General features: G+C 41.9%; 1 protein-coding gene across 1 annotated transcript in view; it reads right to left on the bottom strand.

Moving 5' to 3' along the window:
- The window catches only part of TRABD2B (TraB domain containing 2B), a 259725-nt gene that overhangs the window by 107018 nt on the left and 133858 nt on the right, over positions 1-18849 (bottom strand). Inside the window, exon 3 of the mRNA XM_066555948.1 lies at positions 11538-11684. Within this exon, the coding sequence (XP_066412045.1) occupies positions 11538-11684 (147 nt within the window). The remainder of the gene's footprint in view (positions 1-11537; positions 11685-18849) is intronic.

Raw genomic sequence — 18849 nt, 5'->3', positions numbered from 1 at the left:
TGCTGTGGGATGTGGGCCATAATTCTTCACCTTTGAAGTCAGTGGGAGCTTTAAGGAGAAGAAAGAGGAAGGATTGTGGAGTGGTTATGACACTACCCTGAAAAAATGGTTCTGGTCCCATGGGTGATACAAATCTCTTACATGATCACAAGCATGTCATTTGGGTTTAAACCTTCAAAGGAAACTCAGCACTTAACCTCCACTAAGTGTCTTTGAAGCATTTGGCTTTATTCCTCCTGTGTCTCAAAAGTCCATCTGTAAAATGGGGACAGAGACTTTCTAAAAAGACTTTCTACCTTGATGTTACATACAAGGCACTGGCTCAGTCTAGCTCTGGAGGGACCCAAAGGAAGACCCAAAGTCCAACATAATGCTCAGCAGTAACCTCTCTTCCCATAAATTTCCACAGAGGCTTGGATTCTGCTGCGGTCATTAGCATAAGAGCTAACAAGATACTTTAGCTTAGAAAAATGCACCAGCCATAACTCAAGATCTATGCTATGCTTTTGTCTGTAGAGACAGAGAGAAAAAAAAGACAAAAAAAAAAAAAAAGAGAAAACCAAAATATATTGGTGCAGAGTCTTTTATCACATTTAGGGCTTACTGCCAAAGTTCAGCTAAAAATTCATGGACATGGGACTACATTAAAAGTCCATTTTTTAAATTTACTATTTTTTAATATTTGGACAAATATTCTGGGCAGAGGCACAATGCCAGAGTTGTGAACATCTATCTGCAAATAATTTTTTTTGAACACACATAAGCACCATCATCTTTGACTACTTTTTTTTTTTACTTTGGATTTATTATCTACAGTGGAACTGCTCTAGACTCAGTCCAGTATCAAATCATTATCATATGTGGAGTAACAGTGCTATCGTTCCTACTCATATGCACTGCATTTCCCAATCCTCTGATAACCTTGTTTAGCCTCATTCTGTTCCAGTGATGAGACTATTTCTGGAATGTGAATTCAAATTGCAATATTATGTCAATCAAAAAATAACATTACCAACAATGGAATAAAGACCTGTGTGCCTTTCCTCACCTGCTTGTGCACAGAGGTGATCTTCAACCATAATTCTACTTGCAGATGGAAAAGAGGAAGCTGAGATAGGGAAATGAGAAGCCAGCCCCTGCCATGAAACACACAGTGGTCCTAAAACCTCTTCAGCAATTATCTTCCTGTATCTTGGTCAATCCTCTAGGCTTTTGAGGCTCCTCTCTCCCACTGTCCTATTCAGCAGATGACTCAAGGATTTCCAGCCTCATCTCCTGAGAAATATCCAAACTTCAGTCTGCTGCATGTACAACATCACTACCGACAGTTGCAAGGGAATCTTTAATAAGACAAATGCCTTGTTTCCTAATTTCTCCTTCTCTCCCCAGAGGGTTCACAGCTAAACGAAGAAAAACAGAAGACAGCACACCCAGGGTCAAAAGGGACAGCTATGGCAGGCCAGGGAGCTGGCAATCAGCTTCCAGAGTTCCAGTCCAACACCCCAATACAAACCCCATCCATCCCTCCCTGACAAGAGGGCTCCGCCTCCACACTCATAATCCTTATCTCCAGTTGTGAGCAGGGAGTTGTTCCCAGATCACAACAACTGCATTAATTTTTTTAAAGCATTATAAAGATTGGGTTCTCTTTATTAGTCTTCTGGTTTATGAGCTTTACGTGGGCAGAGGCCAGAAGACAAGTAAGGGATCCTGCTTTGAAGGATTTTCCCTACACCATGCAGGTCAGGAACCTTTATACAGTTGACAGCTCTACGAAAGATAAGGATCTCATGAGGTGACAGGCAGCTTATGGGGGCTGCCAGGGAGCCAGAACAGCATCCCAACACCCACTGGCTCCTCCAGCAAACCAAACGGCCCTAAATTCACACCAGCCCTTCTTGGGTCACAGGCTGACATCTGAGATCTAGTTATCATTCCTTTATGAAGGGAGGATACTCTCCTGTTAACCAGCCTTGACAAGGCATTGTGGCTTTTACTGCAGGGCTGCAAAATATACTGCTCTGGACTTGGAAGACACCTGTTTTCCTCTGATTTATGGACCCTTCTGGCATCTGGGAGAGCAATATCCTCTTACTGGAGCCTCTGATAGGAAGGATTGAAATAGTGCAAAGTGAATGGGCTGTGAGAACAAGTATCTCCAGAAGGAAGACGTGGCTGCCACAAAAGCAAAAGATGCTGCCAACTCAACTGGTTTTCCTCCAGCATTCCCAAGCTTCCTTGGGAGGGAGGGAGACCAGTAATGGCCAAGGAGGGAGTGTCAGGTTAATCTGACTTAACCCAAAGCCCAAAGTTGGCAGCTGCCAAGAAGATAAGCTTCCAGCTTGTTATGGAAAAGGGAAACCAGGAAGGAGCAGTCTTCAGTTGGAGCATGTGATTAACCCATTATGGCTTTCTCTTAAGCACTAAAAATTAAAGTAATATATTACAAGTCTTAGTGAACTGTAAAAGGAGTCCTTCATGTTTGAAGTAAAGTTCAGTTCCAGTCCTTCTTTCCCTTTTCCAGAGTTGGAGGGGGGGAAAAGGCAAAAATACTTTTTGCTTGAAGGGAAGTGAAGAACACAAGCAAGAACATTTCTTGGGACCAACTCTGGGGAGCCATTTCTGGCCATGAGCTCATCCCTGCCCACCTCCCATCAGTGCTCATGGTCCCTAGATGTTGCAGTTACATCACAGTTACAGAAATCTCACAGGTTAGTGAGATTTCTGTAACTGGCCTCTCTGACTTAAAGCTAGTGGGATACCCCTCAGCATGCCATGGCAACCTGAGTGTGAAAACAGAGTTTCAAACTGGCTACCTCAGATCTAGGGGCCACTGGAGCATCTAAACTTGTAAATGCAGGAAAATTACAAATAGGAGAAGATGTGGAGGGGAAGAGCAGGCTGAATGCCAGTGAAATCTCTATGGACAGTGAACAATACATTTAAACCAGCTCTGCAGGTGACACAAAGGCTGCGGGAGTCTTTGCTGGCCTGAGTGTAAAGCTGCCTGCAGGCAGGGTGGGCTGCAGCCCTTGGACACCCCTGTATCTGCAGTTTCAGCCCCTGCTGCACCTGGACACCCTCCCTGGGAGCACCAAACCCATCCTGCCAGGGCTCTTCTTCCAGGTGGCACCTTGCCAAACAACAGCTGTGTGTCCTGCCTAGTTCTACCTTCTCTGCCCATTTGGGCCAAAAGAAACCATGTTTAAAAAAAAAAAAAAAAAAGGGCAGAAAGGCCACAAGGATGGGCTGTGTGTCTCACACACTCACAGCTTGGGGGGTGATACTTCTATCCCTGTTAAAAAAGACTTTCAACAAATCCCTAAGAAGTCATGACCTCCATGTATGTTTTCTATTTGTTTTTCCCCACCAGTTAAATAGCTGCTTTCCAAGCACTTGGGAAAATAAAAAAGGAAAAGAAGAAGCAAGCAACACCAACCCCTCCTCCAAGGCCTCCCTCCCCACCCCAACCCCGTCCCTGCTCCCCTTGGTCGCGATGCCAAAATATGCAGCCGGCCTCTCTATCTGAATGAATGTTTTGATTAAAGAAGTCTTAACAAAACACAGTCAGAACAATGATCCCGGCCCCTTTTCTGCAAGCTTCACCCAACTATGTGGAGTATATTTAGGACCAGATTACAGGGACCTGCTCATTAATTGACTAAGGATGACAAGCCTGCAGTGTATGCAAATAAAGGTTTGGGTTTCAGAGGGGAGGGTAAATCTTAACAACCTAATGACACTCCTGCCACACTTAAAACCCTTTTAACATTGGGATTTTTTTAAGGCCAGCTTTCACGAGCTTGCAAACATATGGAAAAGTTCAAGTTTTTCTATTTCCCTTCCAAATGCTTTCTTTTCTTTGACAAAGAATATTTTTTTCCTGTTCAGACACTAAAACCATCACCTATTATATTGCCATGACACCCAAGTAAAGACACTGATCAAAGGGCAAAGCAGGGCAATAAAGTGAAAAAAATGGGGCCAGAAGGTTTGGGTTTGGGGTTGGTTTATTAAAGAACTGCAATTCTTTTTCCAAAGGTATTTTTCATTTTGTCTTCTGTTACACAGTGGGAAAACAGTTGGTTAGTAGTGGGTACAAACTCAGGATTGGTTGTCTTGGATATGTATTGTTCAGGGCTCTTCAATGAGTTTCTTTCCATCCCTGTTTAGTGAGATTCTAGGAAAAGCTCAAATGTGTATGTGAAATTCGCAATATTATTTTAACCTGAGGTGAGTCTGATCCAAAATATATGATTTGCACAATATCACATAATTTAGCGAGGAGCAGAAATCTGGTTCATAACACCACAGCAGCTGGGCTGGACATGGGATCTCTGGAGCTGACCCTCAAGGGAGTGCACTGCAGAGGTGGCTCTGCCCTCCTGTTTGGTCCTGGAGAAAGTCCAGGCTCCTCCCAGCCCAACCAGCCTTCCAGTTATGCTGGCATCTGAAACAAACTGGATTATAGCTTTTGAACTGATTTTAACTTTCTTTAAGATGGGGTCACTTGAGAGGTCTAGTACCAGATGAAAAGATGGAGAACATCTCCAAGAAAGCCTATAGAAGTGGAACTAGACCAGTGAGGAGAAAAATAAGGAATAATTTAGATTAAGTTACCTCTGAGATGGATTTCTTTACATCCAAGCTGGTAGAACTCTACGAGCCTTTGGGTTTAGAAGGTCTATGTCTGAAGTCACCATCAGAGAGCTCAACCAGTTTACACTGGAGATACCTAATGTATGGCATTCACCATTTGGTAATGCACACTAACAGTGTCAGGTGAGGAAATGTTGTGTCCAGGGGTACCCAAGAACACAATAATAATTTTCTTTTCAATAATGTCTAACACTAATCCTGACAAGCCCTGCCAAATCAACCAAGCTGCCCCCTTGTCCCACTTTTCTCCTCCCCACAGTCATAACGAGGAGCAAATATAACTTCTGGATAAAACAAGAAGAAAGAAAAAGAACTTTGTATGTTCAACCAGCAATATACTATTTAAAATACTAACAAGTCTTTTTCATTTCTCTTTAACAAGTAATTCCAAAAAACACTTCATAAACCAGCTCTTTAAAAAGAAGGGAAAGCAAATGCTTTACAGCAAATATACGGCACAGAAAGTAGCACCTTCAAATATTTTTTACCAATCACTCTTTCATACTCATTTATAGTCTATTCCCATAGTAATAAATACAGATAGTCAACAATCCCTAAATGTTTTAATGTAAATCAGCCCTTTTCTGTAGGTGACTATGTTCTTTTTTTAATAATGCAGCAGTCTGCAAGAAAAATCTTAGCTTTTAAATGTCTTGTTCCAATTTCTCCATGATTCTCTCTTCTCTCACATTGCTTTCTTCATGGAAAGAGGAGGGAAAGAACTTCCAAGGTAAAACAACTCCAAATGCAAAGATGTCATGAAAATTTTCAAGCAAGAACAGCCTATTTTCAAAACCTGTAGCATGAAAATTATCTGGGCATGTTCCAGATTATTAATAAAAAAACAATCTTTGCAATGTTTTCCCCAGCACTGTCATCAACAAGTAGACTTCACTCTCAATCTGGATCTGCAAGCAATTTTCTGAAACACATAAGCCAAAATACAATATTGCTCCAATCTGGAATCCTGTTCTGACATAATATGAAAATTGGACTCTGAAAATTTTGGCTACACTCCTGTTTTTTTGTTCACTTCCAAATGCTCCCAGTGTACCAAAACACGGAGCTGTAACTCAGGTGCAAGTGGAAAGAAATTATGATCCCACCACAGCAGAGCTATGGGAAGGCAGCTCCTCTGCAGCAGCATCTCCAGAGAGCAGAAGGTGGGGGACAGGCTCTGCTGGCTGTGGGCACAGGCAGCACTGAGCAGTCGTGTCACCTGGCATCAGGACTGCCATCAGCATCCTCCTGACACACACTCCTGAAGTGCGACTGACCCTCCGCCGGGACCCACAATGGGAAACTCGTGGGATGGCTCCCCTGGGCTGGAGACAGCCTTGCACTGGCTTTTCTGGAAAGCCCACAATCATTTTCCCTGGAAGAACGAGAGGCTGTGCCAGTTCGCCTGCACTTTGTTAGGGCTGAGAACGATAAGATGCTTCCAGAGCGTTGCGTTACAATAGCTGTGCCTTCAGTTCATGGATTTATCTTCCTCTGCCCTAGATAAAACTCCATTCCTTGGACAAATTAGGTCTGCTTGTCATTCAACACTCTACATAATGGTCTCAGCTGTGTGTTTCTGTAGTTACTGAAGCTGGAGCATTCCACAGATAGTTCTCATTGATTTGAGAAGTGAGCCAGAAATCCAGTTGTATTTTATCCAAAATGACAATGGGGCAAGTTAATGATGTAATTAGAATTATCAGGACCCCTAAATTTTAAAGGACAGGTTTCAGTGAAGGATGATAACATTTTTAAAGGGGTATGTAACACAACCTGGTGAGTTATAAACAGCAAGTGCCTTGTGAAGTGAGGCACTAAACATTTTCTTCTTTTGTTTAGGGAGGCTGATATTGACATGGGCTTAGTTTAAGAATCTCTAATGTTGTGTTATTACGATCATCATATGCTTTTCAGAAGGCAGCCCTCACTATCTAAATCCACCCAGGGCATTTCAAACTGCAGAGACAACTTGAGATATGGATGGCATCATTCAATAAGGTATCCAAAAAGCTTGGTTGTTTCTGATGGACACAGCTTGAAGGAGGAGGCATAGCACCTGAAAGGGGTTGGGAGCTGTCTGTAAGCTGTGGTGACCACCAAACAATTTCACTGCACAGCTTGTTTAACTGTGTGGGATGAAGTCAAGACCTTACACCTGCTGTCAATGAGGAGATCTTTATGCTGAGCTGAGCACAAAGCCTGTAAAATGGGTTAGTCACTCACTTTATTTATTCACGTTGATATCCAGTGATGGCAGGTTCTGCTGAAGGCATGGAAATATTCTCCTTTACTTCAGTGGGCTCTCCATACAATCTAACACACAAACCATAAAGGCTCCCTGGATGAAAGATGCTTTGGAAATGGGACTACTACCCAGGTTTCATACTTATTATTTACCTGTCCCTAAATGGGACAGGTAAATAATAAGTATGAAACCTGGGTAGTTGGGCCAGTAGATATTGTCTACAAAGTGATCAGCAAAGCTGCAGGTCACTGACAGGCCAGATCAGCAATGAGAAAGGAAAAACCATCTTCTCTTGAGACAGGAGTCTCTTCTCAGGTCAGGAGAATGGCTGGGGACAGAAGATGAGAGACAATAGTTGGAGACCACAGCCACAATTTTTGGGAAAGGCTGAAGGACAAAAATCTAAGCCTTGGATTTTCAATTTTCCTCTTAATAAAGAGTACATTGGGGTACAAAGAAACATAGAACAAGCTAACTCAATGCTGGCAAAGATGAATTTGCTTTACAGAACTGTCCTTAAAAACTGAATAGCTCAAAACTGACCACAGGAAGTAACTGGTGGAAAGAACTCCACACAATAAATTGTTCTGCACTCCACTTTTTCTTCATGGAGGTTTCGGGTCATTAGGCAATTTCTCAGCTGTCTCAGGTAAAAAAAGTTTCATTTGGAGACAGATAATTTTCTAATTTTGAACTAACAGATTTTATGCACTTTAATACTTCTGAACACACCGACCTCAATTCCCTAGTGAGAGCTTCAGACAGAATACAGAAGTTAAAACTACTGACCTAATCCAATCCATTTTTGCTTTAGGGAACATTTACAGAAGCAGAGAAAGAAGCTGACTTCTTCAAGGGGAAAAATAGTCTGGAGAAAGAACAGAAAATACACTCATCCTATCTTTAGCTTAGAATACTTTCTCTTTGGTATCATTTTGACTCTCTGCCCAGAAGCCTCAACATAAGCCTCTTGATTGCAAAAGTCACAAGAGAATCAAGTGTTTGAAGAAGGTTATTGAAAAAAGAGAGATGTTTCCTACTGCACTTTTGGGTCATAGTATAACTTATTAAACTCACCCCCATAAAATTTTACTGAGTTTAAATATGGATTTTTACATTTGGTAAAATGCTGCTTGCAAATGAAGTTTTAAAAAATGGAGAGGGAGAGGAATGATGAATGTCGTATAACCACAGGAAAGCAGAGGTGTTTCCTCTTTCACTGTTCTTAATTAAAATAAAATTTTAAAAACCCACTGAAACTGAGAAGGATTTGTTTATTCCTCCGCTCTCATCGGGGCTGATGGCTCTGGGAAAGGAAAGAGTCAGGGACATGGGGCCCTGCTCACACCCCTTCATTCTGGGCACCCTGGCTAAGCTGCAATTCTCAAACCCAAGGTGAGCAGCATCTCCCTGGGGTGGTCCTGTCCCTACCCATGGGTGACAAATGGGCTGTCCTGAGACCTAAACCCTGCTTTGGACTAGTAAGTACCTTGCCTTGCACCTTTCCTCCCAGCACCATCCTGTCTGTGCACCCCCTTGCACAGTCTTGGTCCCAGAAGGACTCTGCCCTCTCCTCCCAAATGCTGCAGGACTCAGGAACATGCAGGAAACCTCACACTTCCAAAACTCTCTTGGGGAGGCGGAAGAGGCTGAAGGAATTTATCTGTAACATGCCAGGTCAACAGTGCTGGTGTTTCCTCTTCTGGTCCTTTCTGCTCCAAGATGATTTTTGCACTACAGGCACCTCAGCATCTTGCAGACAGCTACTGAAGCTGTTTCATCTCTGAAGAGTCACACTGGAGGCATTTAGGAAGTTACTGCATCCACATAAATACTCTCCCTGCCACTGTCCCCACAGCAACCTTGGGCTTTGTCACCTCCTTCCCAGTGCATTATAGCCACCTCAACCAACAGCTCTGAACTGATGGACAGTTTACCTTTATTCTGCAGCTCCTGATAACCTTCAAGGGACAATGAATAACCTTAAACAGCATCCCAAATCAGTCCTCAAAGAGTGAGTCCCATCCTTTTGCAGTTCTCCTGAGCTGCATAGGATGGAGGTGAATTCCCTGGCCTCCAGCATTCACGTGGGTGTTGATTCTTACAGCACCATTCCTGATCTTTTGTTCCCTTCTATGGGATATTTCAAGGCTGTGTTAACAGTACCAGCTTCAACTCTTATCAGGCCCCTAAAGATCTGGGCCAGCAGCTAGATATCATGGAAGAAGGGACACACCTAAAATCACTGTGGCACTCTTGTCCCAGGACTGGCATGGGTACCTGCCCTGAACTGTAACAGACTCAGCACACAGTAAATCCCTGTGCCTACATTTAATGTCTCCAGAGAGAGATCCCATGGGGAATCTCTCATGTGTAATATCTGAGTCAGGCTAATCTAATTTGGTAACCAAATGGCAAAAACTCTCCATGACAGAGTCTTTCATCCTTGCAAAAAACCACAGAGAACAAACTTTGGAATCACTCCAACTGGCAAAACCTGACTTGAATAGGGAGTTTATTTTACGTTTTAATTTTCTATTTTGTTCTGCTTGCAGTTAAAATAAATGGTATAGAGCTGGTTTATAAAAACACTACCAAACAAAAAAACTCTTTACCCAACAGTACTGCACAATATTTAGAGTTCTGCAGGGACCAGTATACATAGAGGGTTTTTAATTTTCCATGGCCTGTAAGCGTTATAATCTCCATCAACTGCATGCACTCTGGGACCATGACTAACACCAGTGCTTGAACTCTGACTGGTTGTTGGCTTCTTTCTTCTGTCTTTAACACTGTTTTGAAACTCACACTTAATCCAATAATTTGCAGGAATAAAGAAGTTTTTACAGCAAACGGCTCCTCTCAAGTCTAACCCACAGGTCTGTTACAGGACAATGTGTCAATAAATCAGACGTGTCTGTGAGTCCATGCAACTGCTATGAATGACCAAAACTCATCTTAGGGACAAAGGCTTTACTTATTAGAAGAAATTGTACTGGTGGAGATTAAAAGGTGACACCAGGACTGTCTTCATGGGGTTTGACTACCAGCAGTCCTTTTATAGCATCCATGGCAAATATTCCACTACATCTTGCTTGTTAATTCCTTGTTTATCATGTGGGCTGTGCCTCAAAATTTCAGGAATAGTTATAATCACTGACTTCTCCAGGAACCTCTAAAGTCATGAGCTCTGTACCTTTTCTAACTCATATTCCTCATCTTTAAAGACATATTCCTACCCAAGTTGCTATCTCCCCTTACTTTTCAGCGCAAGGCTGACCAGAATGAACAGCCCTGGCAGCTTTGGTATGACACACTCTTCTGTTCCAGTGCTGCCACATTAACCACCCTGGTATGTCCTGCTCAGTCATGCTAAAACAATGCTTCATTTTCTAGGACTGAGTTAACTGGGACACCAAAGGGGTTTTATCCCATGTTGGGGCCCCACTTGCTTGCCCAGCCGTTCTGCTGAGAAACAAGTGACCCACAGAGCCCTGTGCAACCCAAGATAGTGATGGCAAGATAAAAATGTCTGAGAGACCTCTACCCCAATCCACAGACTGACCTTACCTTGTCTCAGTTCTCTCTGGAAGTCACACAGCTCTCCTTGATTTGCATTTGCTATCATGGACTGCTATCATGATTTAATTCTTTCACTGGCAAGAGACATACAATAGTGTGGCTGTCAAATGTACACAGTTTGCCCCAAGTGAGTCACTGCACCTGAAACTGGAACCTGGTAATTGATCCCAAAAAAAAGGAGATGTTGGAGATGACATCCAAAGACCAAATTTTCATAGAATTAACTGGAAAGGAGAAAGAGGAATCTCAGTTTGCCACGAAGCATCAAACTGGTCTGGAAAGCAGATTTCTGCTCCCTTGAGAGTTTTTAATAGCTTTGGATAACTATGATAAACAGAGACTGAAGGGCTGTCTGAGACACACACAGAATTACTGAATTATGACATGTTTGAGAGGTTATTTACTTTACAGAGTATTTACATAAGGTCCACTTCCTCTTCATATATATGCTCAAACATTACAAAGATTCCCCCTCCACCCTTAATGAGGAGTCTGCATTCAACAGCCCCAAACATCGAGAATTAACCTTTTTTCAAGAACATCCCTTGGAAAGTTTTCCAGGCAGTCCATTCCTTGTTCCTAGTAACAAGCAATAGGACAAGAGGAAACAGCCTCAAGTGGCACTAGGGGAGGTTTGGATTGGACATTAGGAAAAATTTATTCATCAGAAGGGCTGTCAAGCATTGGAACAGGCTGCTCAGAGAAGTGTTGGAGTCACCATCCCAGGAGTTATTTAAAAGATGTGTGGATGTGGTGCTTGGGCACACGGTTTAGCGGTGGATTTGGCAGTGCTGGCTTAGCAGTTAACTCCATGATCTTGGAGGTCTTTTTGAACCTAAACCATTCTATGATTCCCCAGAGCCTGAGCAAAACCAGGGAAATTCCACTCTCTCACCAGGCAAATGAGGCACGTGTGGAAAGAAAACACAGGGCATTAAAAGGAAGAGGGGAAAGAGGGATCAGAATATGAAGTGATGACTGGGATATTGCTATTAAAGCAGCTGACTTTTCCTCAATTCTCTGGCCCATCTGGAACAATTCTGCTCACCTGAGAAGTGTCATGGTTGAATATCACAGCATTCAGGTCTCCACAGTTGTAGTGCTTGATGAGATCCTCAGTGGTGTAAGGGGCCTGCAAACTCCCTGCTCGAAGGCTTTCGTGTTGGAGCAGAGTCTGGTTTAGAGCAAACAGCACCTGCAGAAACACAGGCAGGAAAAGAGAGAAAAAGTCAAAGATAGCAGGAATCAAAACAACAAAGACTAAAGGACAAAACTTTGAAAGACTTTCCTGCATCTGAAGTGTATTCCCTTTATCCATTCTGGCCCACAGTAACAAGGGATGGTCTTTAGGCGTTCCCAAATGGAAAAGCATTCAGGTGCAAGATCCCATAATACTCTCCATGGAATATAACTTCACAACAGATACATATTGCTCAGAGGTCACAGTCTCAGAACTCTTGGGCTCTCTGTGCTGGTTAATTTGCTTCATGACAGACACTGGAATGGAAACTCCCCTAAATGGGGAAAGGTCTAGTGCCTCTGACTGTTTCCTGTACCCGAGTTTAAATCCAAAGCCCAAACTCAGTTGACAGGTTTTTGAGAAAAAAATCAAAATCATTTGAACTTCTGAAGTCAAAGGTGATGTATTGGAACTTTGTGCACACTTGTAATAACAGAAACTTTAGGAAATTCATTATTAGTTTCCCTCCTTTTGTCTTTCTTCTTTCACACACCCATTTGCAAAGTGAAAACAAACAGATCTCTAACACTGTCCCAGCAGACTGGTCCAGTATCCCCAACCCAAACCTGAAAAAAACCCAAAAAAGCAGAAGCACTATTTACTGTGTCATTTTGGGTAACAAAAAAAAAAAACCAAAACAAAACCTTACATATTAGATTTTTTCCCCTTGAATTACCAAACAAAGCCTAAAAAAACTCAAGCAAACAAACAAAAAGCCCCCTACCACAACCCCCTCCGCCGCCTCCCCAACAAAAAACCAAATAAAAAAAAATTTAAAAAGCCAAATAAACCAACTAAATTTCAAATGAACTACCAAAAATCTTTTTATATTCGTGACAGATTGTGGGAGTAATATATACCAGTTATTGAACCACCAAGTCTGGGCTTTACATGTTCTGCTTTCCAAGAATCTGCTGAAGAAACTTGATAAAAAGTAGATGAATAAATCAGAAGAACAGCAGTGAAGACTTTTGTCATGAACTATATAAATAAACAAACACACTTTTCCTAAAATAAAGTGGAATGTAGTGACTGTGAATTCAGACTTCTGAAAAATTATATTGATGTGTCATTTTTCATGAAAAGACTCCTGCACCCCTCAGTCTCATATTTCACCACTTTTTAAGCTTTTCTTTTATAACAGCAGTGCCCCATCCTTCCCAGAGAATAACAATCATCTCAAAATCTGGGCAAGGTAATCCCTGCTGAGCTCCAGTCTGGGACCCGAATTCTTACCTTCTTAAATTTTAGCAACTGAACCCACTTCAAGGAGTGAACCCAAGAGGAGTTTAAAATCAGCAATTTACATATATATTTGCAGGATGGAAGTTTTTCTTAAAATCATGATTCCCATTGAAGTTTATCTGAAGGTGAAGGAAAGGAAGTTGCAAAATCTCATGCATATAAAAAAAGAGTATCGGATATTTAATTATTAATAATAACAGTGACAATGTTAGCAATATTAATAATAACAAAGGATCTTCAGGGCACTAACAGCCTCAATAAAAAGCTGTTACATGCTAACTAACACACACAAATTGGGTTGAAGAAAAGCAAATGCTAGTTTTTAATTTACTTTTGAAAAAACGAAAAAAAGATGGTCTTTCAACTGAACCTGTTATACCTCAATTTGGCAATCGGCTGTCCATTAAGAGCCAAGCCTAAAAGATTTCCTTGCCCAAATCTAAGGGTCTCTTCAGGCTTTTCTACAAAGGGATCAAGCTTTCCCAGGACCACAGCTTGAAGTTAAGCATCTTCCTAACTTAGTTTTTCTCTAATTTAAAAAATATGCAAAAAAATACAGTTTGAAAAATTTCTAACGTTTGAAAGGGTCTGAGCTTTTTCTTTTTCCCCTAAGGGCTACAGCTCAAAGAGGAAATGGTTCATCCCAGGATTTCCTGGGGATTCTAAACATTTTGACTAATAAAAATAAAAGCTTAGAAAAACATTGACAGGAAAAATGAGAGCAGAGGTTTTCCCAAAATGCTTTTAGCAAAATCCTTCTCATTTTTGATTTTTTAAACAATGGATGTTACTGGATTTTTATATACAAAAATATGTATACACACAGGCACACACACATATACAAACCACCAACAAGCCCTGAGGCAAGACTCTTGTGTTTTATGATAAAATATTAAGAAGGCAATAAACAAATCCTTCCTTACTTTACTCTCAATGGCTTCCCCCCCCCCCTTTTTTTCTTTTTTTTTTTTTTTATTAGTCTGGGGAAACCAGTCCTGTGCATTAATGCTGTGGGTCTTTCTCCTCTGAATAAGTTTGGAACCTATTGCACTATTTCAGTCACATTTACAGGGGGTTAGAGATCTCGAAGAAGATTGTCTATGTGTTCCTCAAAAATCAGCCTGCAGAGAAGTCCACTGTACGAGTTCGCTTCTTATAAGACACACAGACTCTAAACGAGAGAGAACGAGTTATTTTGAAGGTTTTGGCAGGTGGTCCCCCATGATTTCATTGGTGCCAGGACATTAATTTCTCTGCTTTCTGCCTCAGAGCAGCTTTGAGACCTAGAGGTGATGCTGGCCACCAGCTGAACCCATCCAGTATGCTGCTGTCACTGCAGGGAGCTCACCGCTGGGTTCAAACTTCTGCCCCAAAAGCTACTCCAGAGATTTTATTTTAGGAGAAAAGTTAAAATCAGAAACTTTAACATTTGAATATGCTAAAGGAAAACTGTAATTAATCAATTTCTAGAGAAGTCTTGCTTAATCAAGCCATAACCACCATGGATTTTGGCTGGGTGGCTCAAAACAAATTTAAAGAGAAGCGGGGTCTCATCACAGTCGCCTGCTTCCTGGCTGGATTTGTAGACCATTTCCTTCAGAGTCAGGTTAAAGGCAGCTTAAAACCCGAATTTATTTTTCCTTACTCTTCAGATAACGCCACAAAACCAACGCTGTGTCCTTCCCCTCTCTCTATCTTAATATCACTGACCCCACGACCCCCAGCCTAATCCTCTATCTGAGTTAAATCTCCCAGAGCTGCCTGAGATTACTGAACAACTGATGAGTTCAAAATAAACACACTTAGAGAGACTGCCTATACACAGTCCCACCTAATAAACAGAGCAGACAGGATTTGTTCTGGGAAGCAATGGGAAGTTATGACTTTGGCTCTTGGGAAATGCATTTTATTCACACAACTTATGGTGCTCACCCTGGTGTGCTTTGAAGACATTTTTGCATGTCTGTCTCCAGCCCCACTGCTTGTGACTGACCAACCTTTTAATCTGGGTGATGTCATTGCCCCAACACAGAGATTTTATTTGGAGACACCAGTTCAGCTCTCAGGGCAGTCCTTTTTTACTGTCAGTGGGAGTGGGTCCCACTAGTCCTACACAGTCCCAGAGACCACTGGTCCAGACATTTTTGGAGTTGTTTTGCACGGCCTTTGGACCAGTGAAGACCTGCACTACAGCTTTACTGATCACCTTGACACTCACACAGTATTCCCCCTCCCCATGCTTCTGGATTACAGAGCCAGGAGTCACACAAGAACAGAAGGAATGAGTTACAAAATCAAACCTCCCATAAATCAACTTGAATGTTTATGGTGTTTAACTTTCACCTTCAAAAAGACAGGATTATAAAACCTCCAAACCACACATAAAGCAAGCAGACACAACTGCAGTGGGTCCTAAGGTCTTGAGTCTGGCACTGCCCAGAAGCGTTGGTATCAGCAGCTGTCCTTGGGACAGTTTGAGTATTGTTCTGCAAATACATTGGAGAGGTTGGAGGTTTGATTTTATGTGATAATTTAATGAGAGTTGGTTTTTAGGGATATAAACCTAATCTGTGGAAACAGATCTAGAGAACCACTGTCACCTTTCTCAAGAGAGAGAAGTGAATAAATGTGTATTTGGAATGGGCTTAGAAACACTCCAGCCTTTCCACTAGAAAAAATTTTCTTCATTGATCTTAGGTTTGGGAAAAAAGCTAGATGAAAATGCCCTTTTTTCCAAGGTACTCTTACAACCAGTCACATATCATGTTTTATTGTGCCAGGCCAGCAGCTTCAAACTGGGCATTTGAAGGGTCCTGAAAGCCAGCACCATGTTAGTGCTGTATGTGATAGCTAAGGAGGAGAAATAACAGCCTCTGTGCCAGAGAGATTTCTCCTTGCCCATGTTCTGTATATTTGTCTCTAGCTGAAGAGCTTAAGAAAACCTGGAACGCAAAAACCAAGCTAACCCTCATCAAATACATCATCATTCCTGGTTACATCAACGGTGAACAGGTGGACCTGTCCACCTGTGGAATCAAGTAAAAATTCTTCCAGGTCCACCTCTTCGACTTTTCTAACTGAAGCCCCAAATAAAAAATAAAAAAAAAAGCTTTGTGGGAACATCTAATAAGCAACTGTAAAATAAGACAAGGAAACCTTATTCACAGATAAAATGCTTGAGTGGTCCCAAATCTTCCGATGAAATATATTGCTAATAAAACAAACAACAAATTCAGGAATTACAAAACAAGAAACACATTTTTTGTTAAGCTTAAGACAAATTGGAGCTGTGTTCTTCTGGTGTGTTTGCTATACAGGAGACTTGAAGATGAAAGGCAGCCCTAGGAAAACTCTCAGGCCAAGCTTTGCATTCACAGGACTCCAGTAGCTGGAATTACAGGATGACCCCTGCACAGACCCATGATTAATAACAATACCACAAAAACAAGTACTTAAATTTCACACTATGATGTCAGCTCTTGAGCAAGCAACTTATTGTTTTCCTTTGCTCTCTCTTTTGGACACGTGCCACCACAATGCAAACACTAAATAAGCATTACTGGAAGTGTTTGAGTGACTATATGCTGTCAGTGCCAAGATTGCAATTCCAGAAAAGAAATACCCACTCTCCTACTTGGTTCAAAACAAACTGCAACGTAAATATTGATATATATACAGTTCTGCAGGGGTTCTCCTTTCTTAGTTATCCTAATCTCTGATCAAACAGAAAATCAAATATACAGTTTCAGGTCAAAATAGTTACTTGGGAAAAAAAAAATAGAAGAAAGAAAAATGCAAGTCCCTGATTTTCCAGATTAATGAAAAGCAATAAAAGTGCTTGCCCAAATCTGTTCAGTTCCATTGGTTTCCAGAAGACGGGTTTCCCCTTTCCTTGAATCTCTTGTGCTATTGCTAGGAATTAGTGAGCTGTGAAACTCACCTAATGAGGTCAGCATCAGGAAATAGCTCTGGAAAAACAGGTCCTGGGGGATCTACTAAAGGACTCCCCCAGTGTCCAAACGAAATCCTGGATGCATTGGCGCATTGTACAGCCGTGGCTGTGGGAGGAACGTGCCCAGCTTTGTTGTTGTTTTTCCTATAAAGGGACAGCTAAGGAAAGTGAAACTATTAACTCATCCACTGGAATTTCTACTCCCAAACCGTGCTCCCTGTTAAAGCTGCTCATAAAAGCCTTTCGGCTAGTTAGTTCCATATGTTCCCCAAATCCGCAGTTATTGCTTCTGAAAGGCAGGAGTAGTTAACAGTCTGCGGCTTGGCACTGACCAGGGAGACCCAGGGACCTTGCTTTCCCCCTCCCTTTCAAACTGCCAATTAACCAGTTTAATAAACCAGTTTGAATCTGACTGAGGTGCTTGGAGAAACCCCAAACCACCACCCATCCTAGGGCTCAGCCACGGCAGTGACACAGGGGTACAGCCCAGGGCAGAGCAGCCACGCGACTGATGTCCAGCCGCTGGATTAAGATTGCTTTTCTTGATGCTGGAAAAGCTGCAGGGATGTTGAGGCCCCAGTTTTCAGCCCTATATGCCCAAAGCTCCAGCTCAAGCTGACTCCAACATCTTGACTTTAGCCTCCTGACTTTTCTCCTTATGCCGACATTCCATGATGAACTTGCACAGGTGAAAATAATTTTGTTTTTTTATTTTATTTTTGCTGTGTCTAGATTGAATCAAAAACCAACAGAAAATTTCTAGACATCAAACACTGCAGAGTGCATGAGAACCCCATTCTCCCAGCCTTAAGTTCCCCAAGCCAGAAAAGGAGTCTCCTGGTGGATGACATTCCCTGGGCTGACCCTACTGCACTATTGCTTCTGCTCCAAGTTCCTGTATTCAGTAGGGCTGGGGTAGGCACAGGGTTCAGTGAGACCCTGGAGAGCATCAGTTTGAGGGTCTGGTGGGTTATGTGATAGAACAGGCAAGACAGCAACAATTTGCGCCCTTAGATGCATGTCTTCTCTTCCACAAGATCATTAAGACAAGAAAGACATGGAATTAATTTCTGTCCTGAAAGCACTTTTAAAACTTATACCATAATACACTATAAATACCACACCCACTCTAAATAGGTCAATAAAATCCAAATAAAGGTCTTAAATATGTAACCTGAAGTCAGCAGCAGCTGCAGCAAAGGCAGTATTGGAATGAGAGTAAAATCTGAAAACTTTTCTTCTAGTGGCAGTGACCTCTGTTACTTGCTAAAGGTACTGAGAGTCCAGATTAACATAGAAGAAAGGAAAAGAGCTTTGGGGAAGAGCTTTGATATGGAATTTCCATCCTTTCCCCTTTTGTGAACCACCACATTGATGGAAGGATGTTTCAATGCCCTCACCACACCATCAGCAAGGTCTCTTTTGCCAGTAACTCAGCTTGATGTCCAGCCAGTCACAGTGTGAGTGAGCAGTGACTCTGTAGGATAACTCTGCTTTGGTCAATGCCCACATTCAAGCTTAGGGAAATAAATTAAGAAACAACAGGAAGACAGATTTGCATTTTAATCAGAACTGAAACTCTGGAAAGGACAGAATTACCTCTGTTAAATTTGCAATCTAAATGAAGGACTTGTGTAGATTCTGTATGCAGGATTTACTTGCATCCAGTGCTTCTGCATCAGTCTTGTTTCTCAGCTGTGCTAAGCTCAGCAGATTAACTTCCATGAGCAAACTTATCTAAAACACGAAATATTTTCACCAAATGAGTTACACTCTGCTCAGTCTAATTCTGCAAATGGTTCTACAATGAAGTGCAACCAGTTCCAGTAACCAACACCCTGCCCAGCAGTGCTTGCAGGTCCAAGTGTCACTGTTTAGACTTCTGCACTGAGTCTTAGATCTTGTAAATAAAAAAGTGAACAC

Source organism: Molothrus aeneus, chromosome 9 (assembly GCF_037042795.1).
Source record: "Molothrus aeneus isolate 106 chromosome 9, BPBGC_Maene_1.0, whole genome shotgun sequence".
In the NCBI taxonomy this organism is placed as follows: domain Eukaryota; kingdom Metazoa; phylum Chordata; class Aves; order Passeriformes; family Icteridae; genus Molothrus; species Molothrus aeneus.
This window is presented reverse-complemented; position numbering and strand designations above follow the sequence as displayed.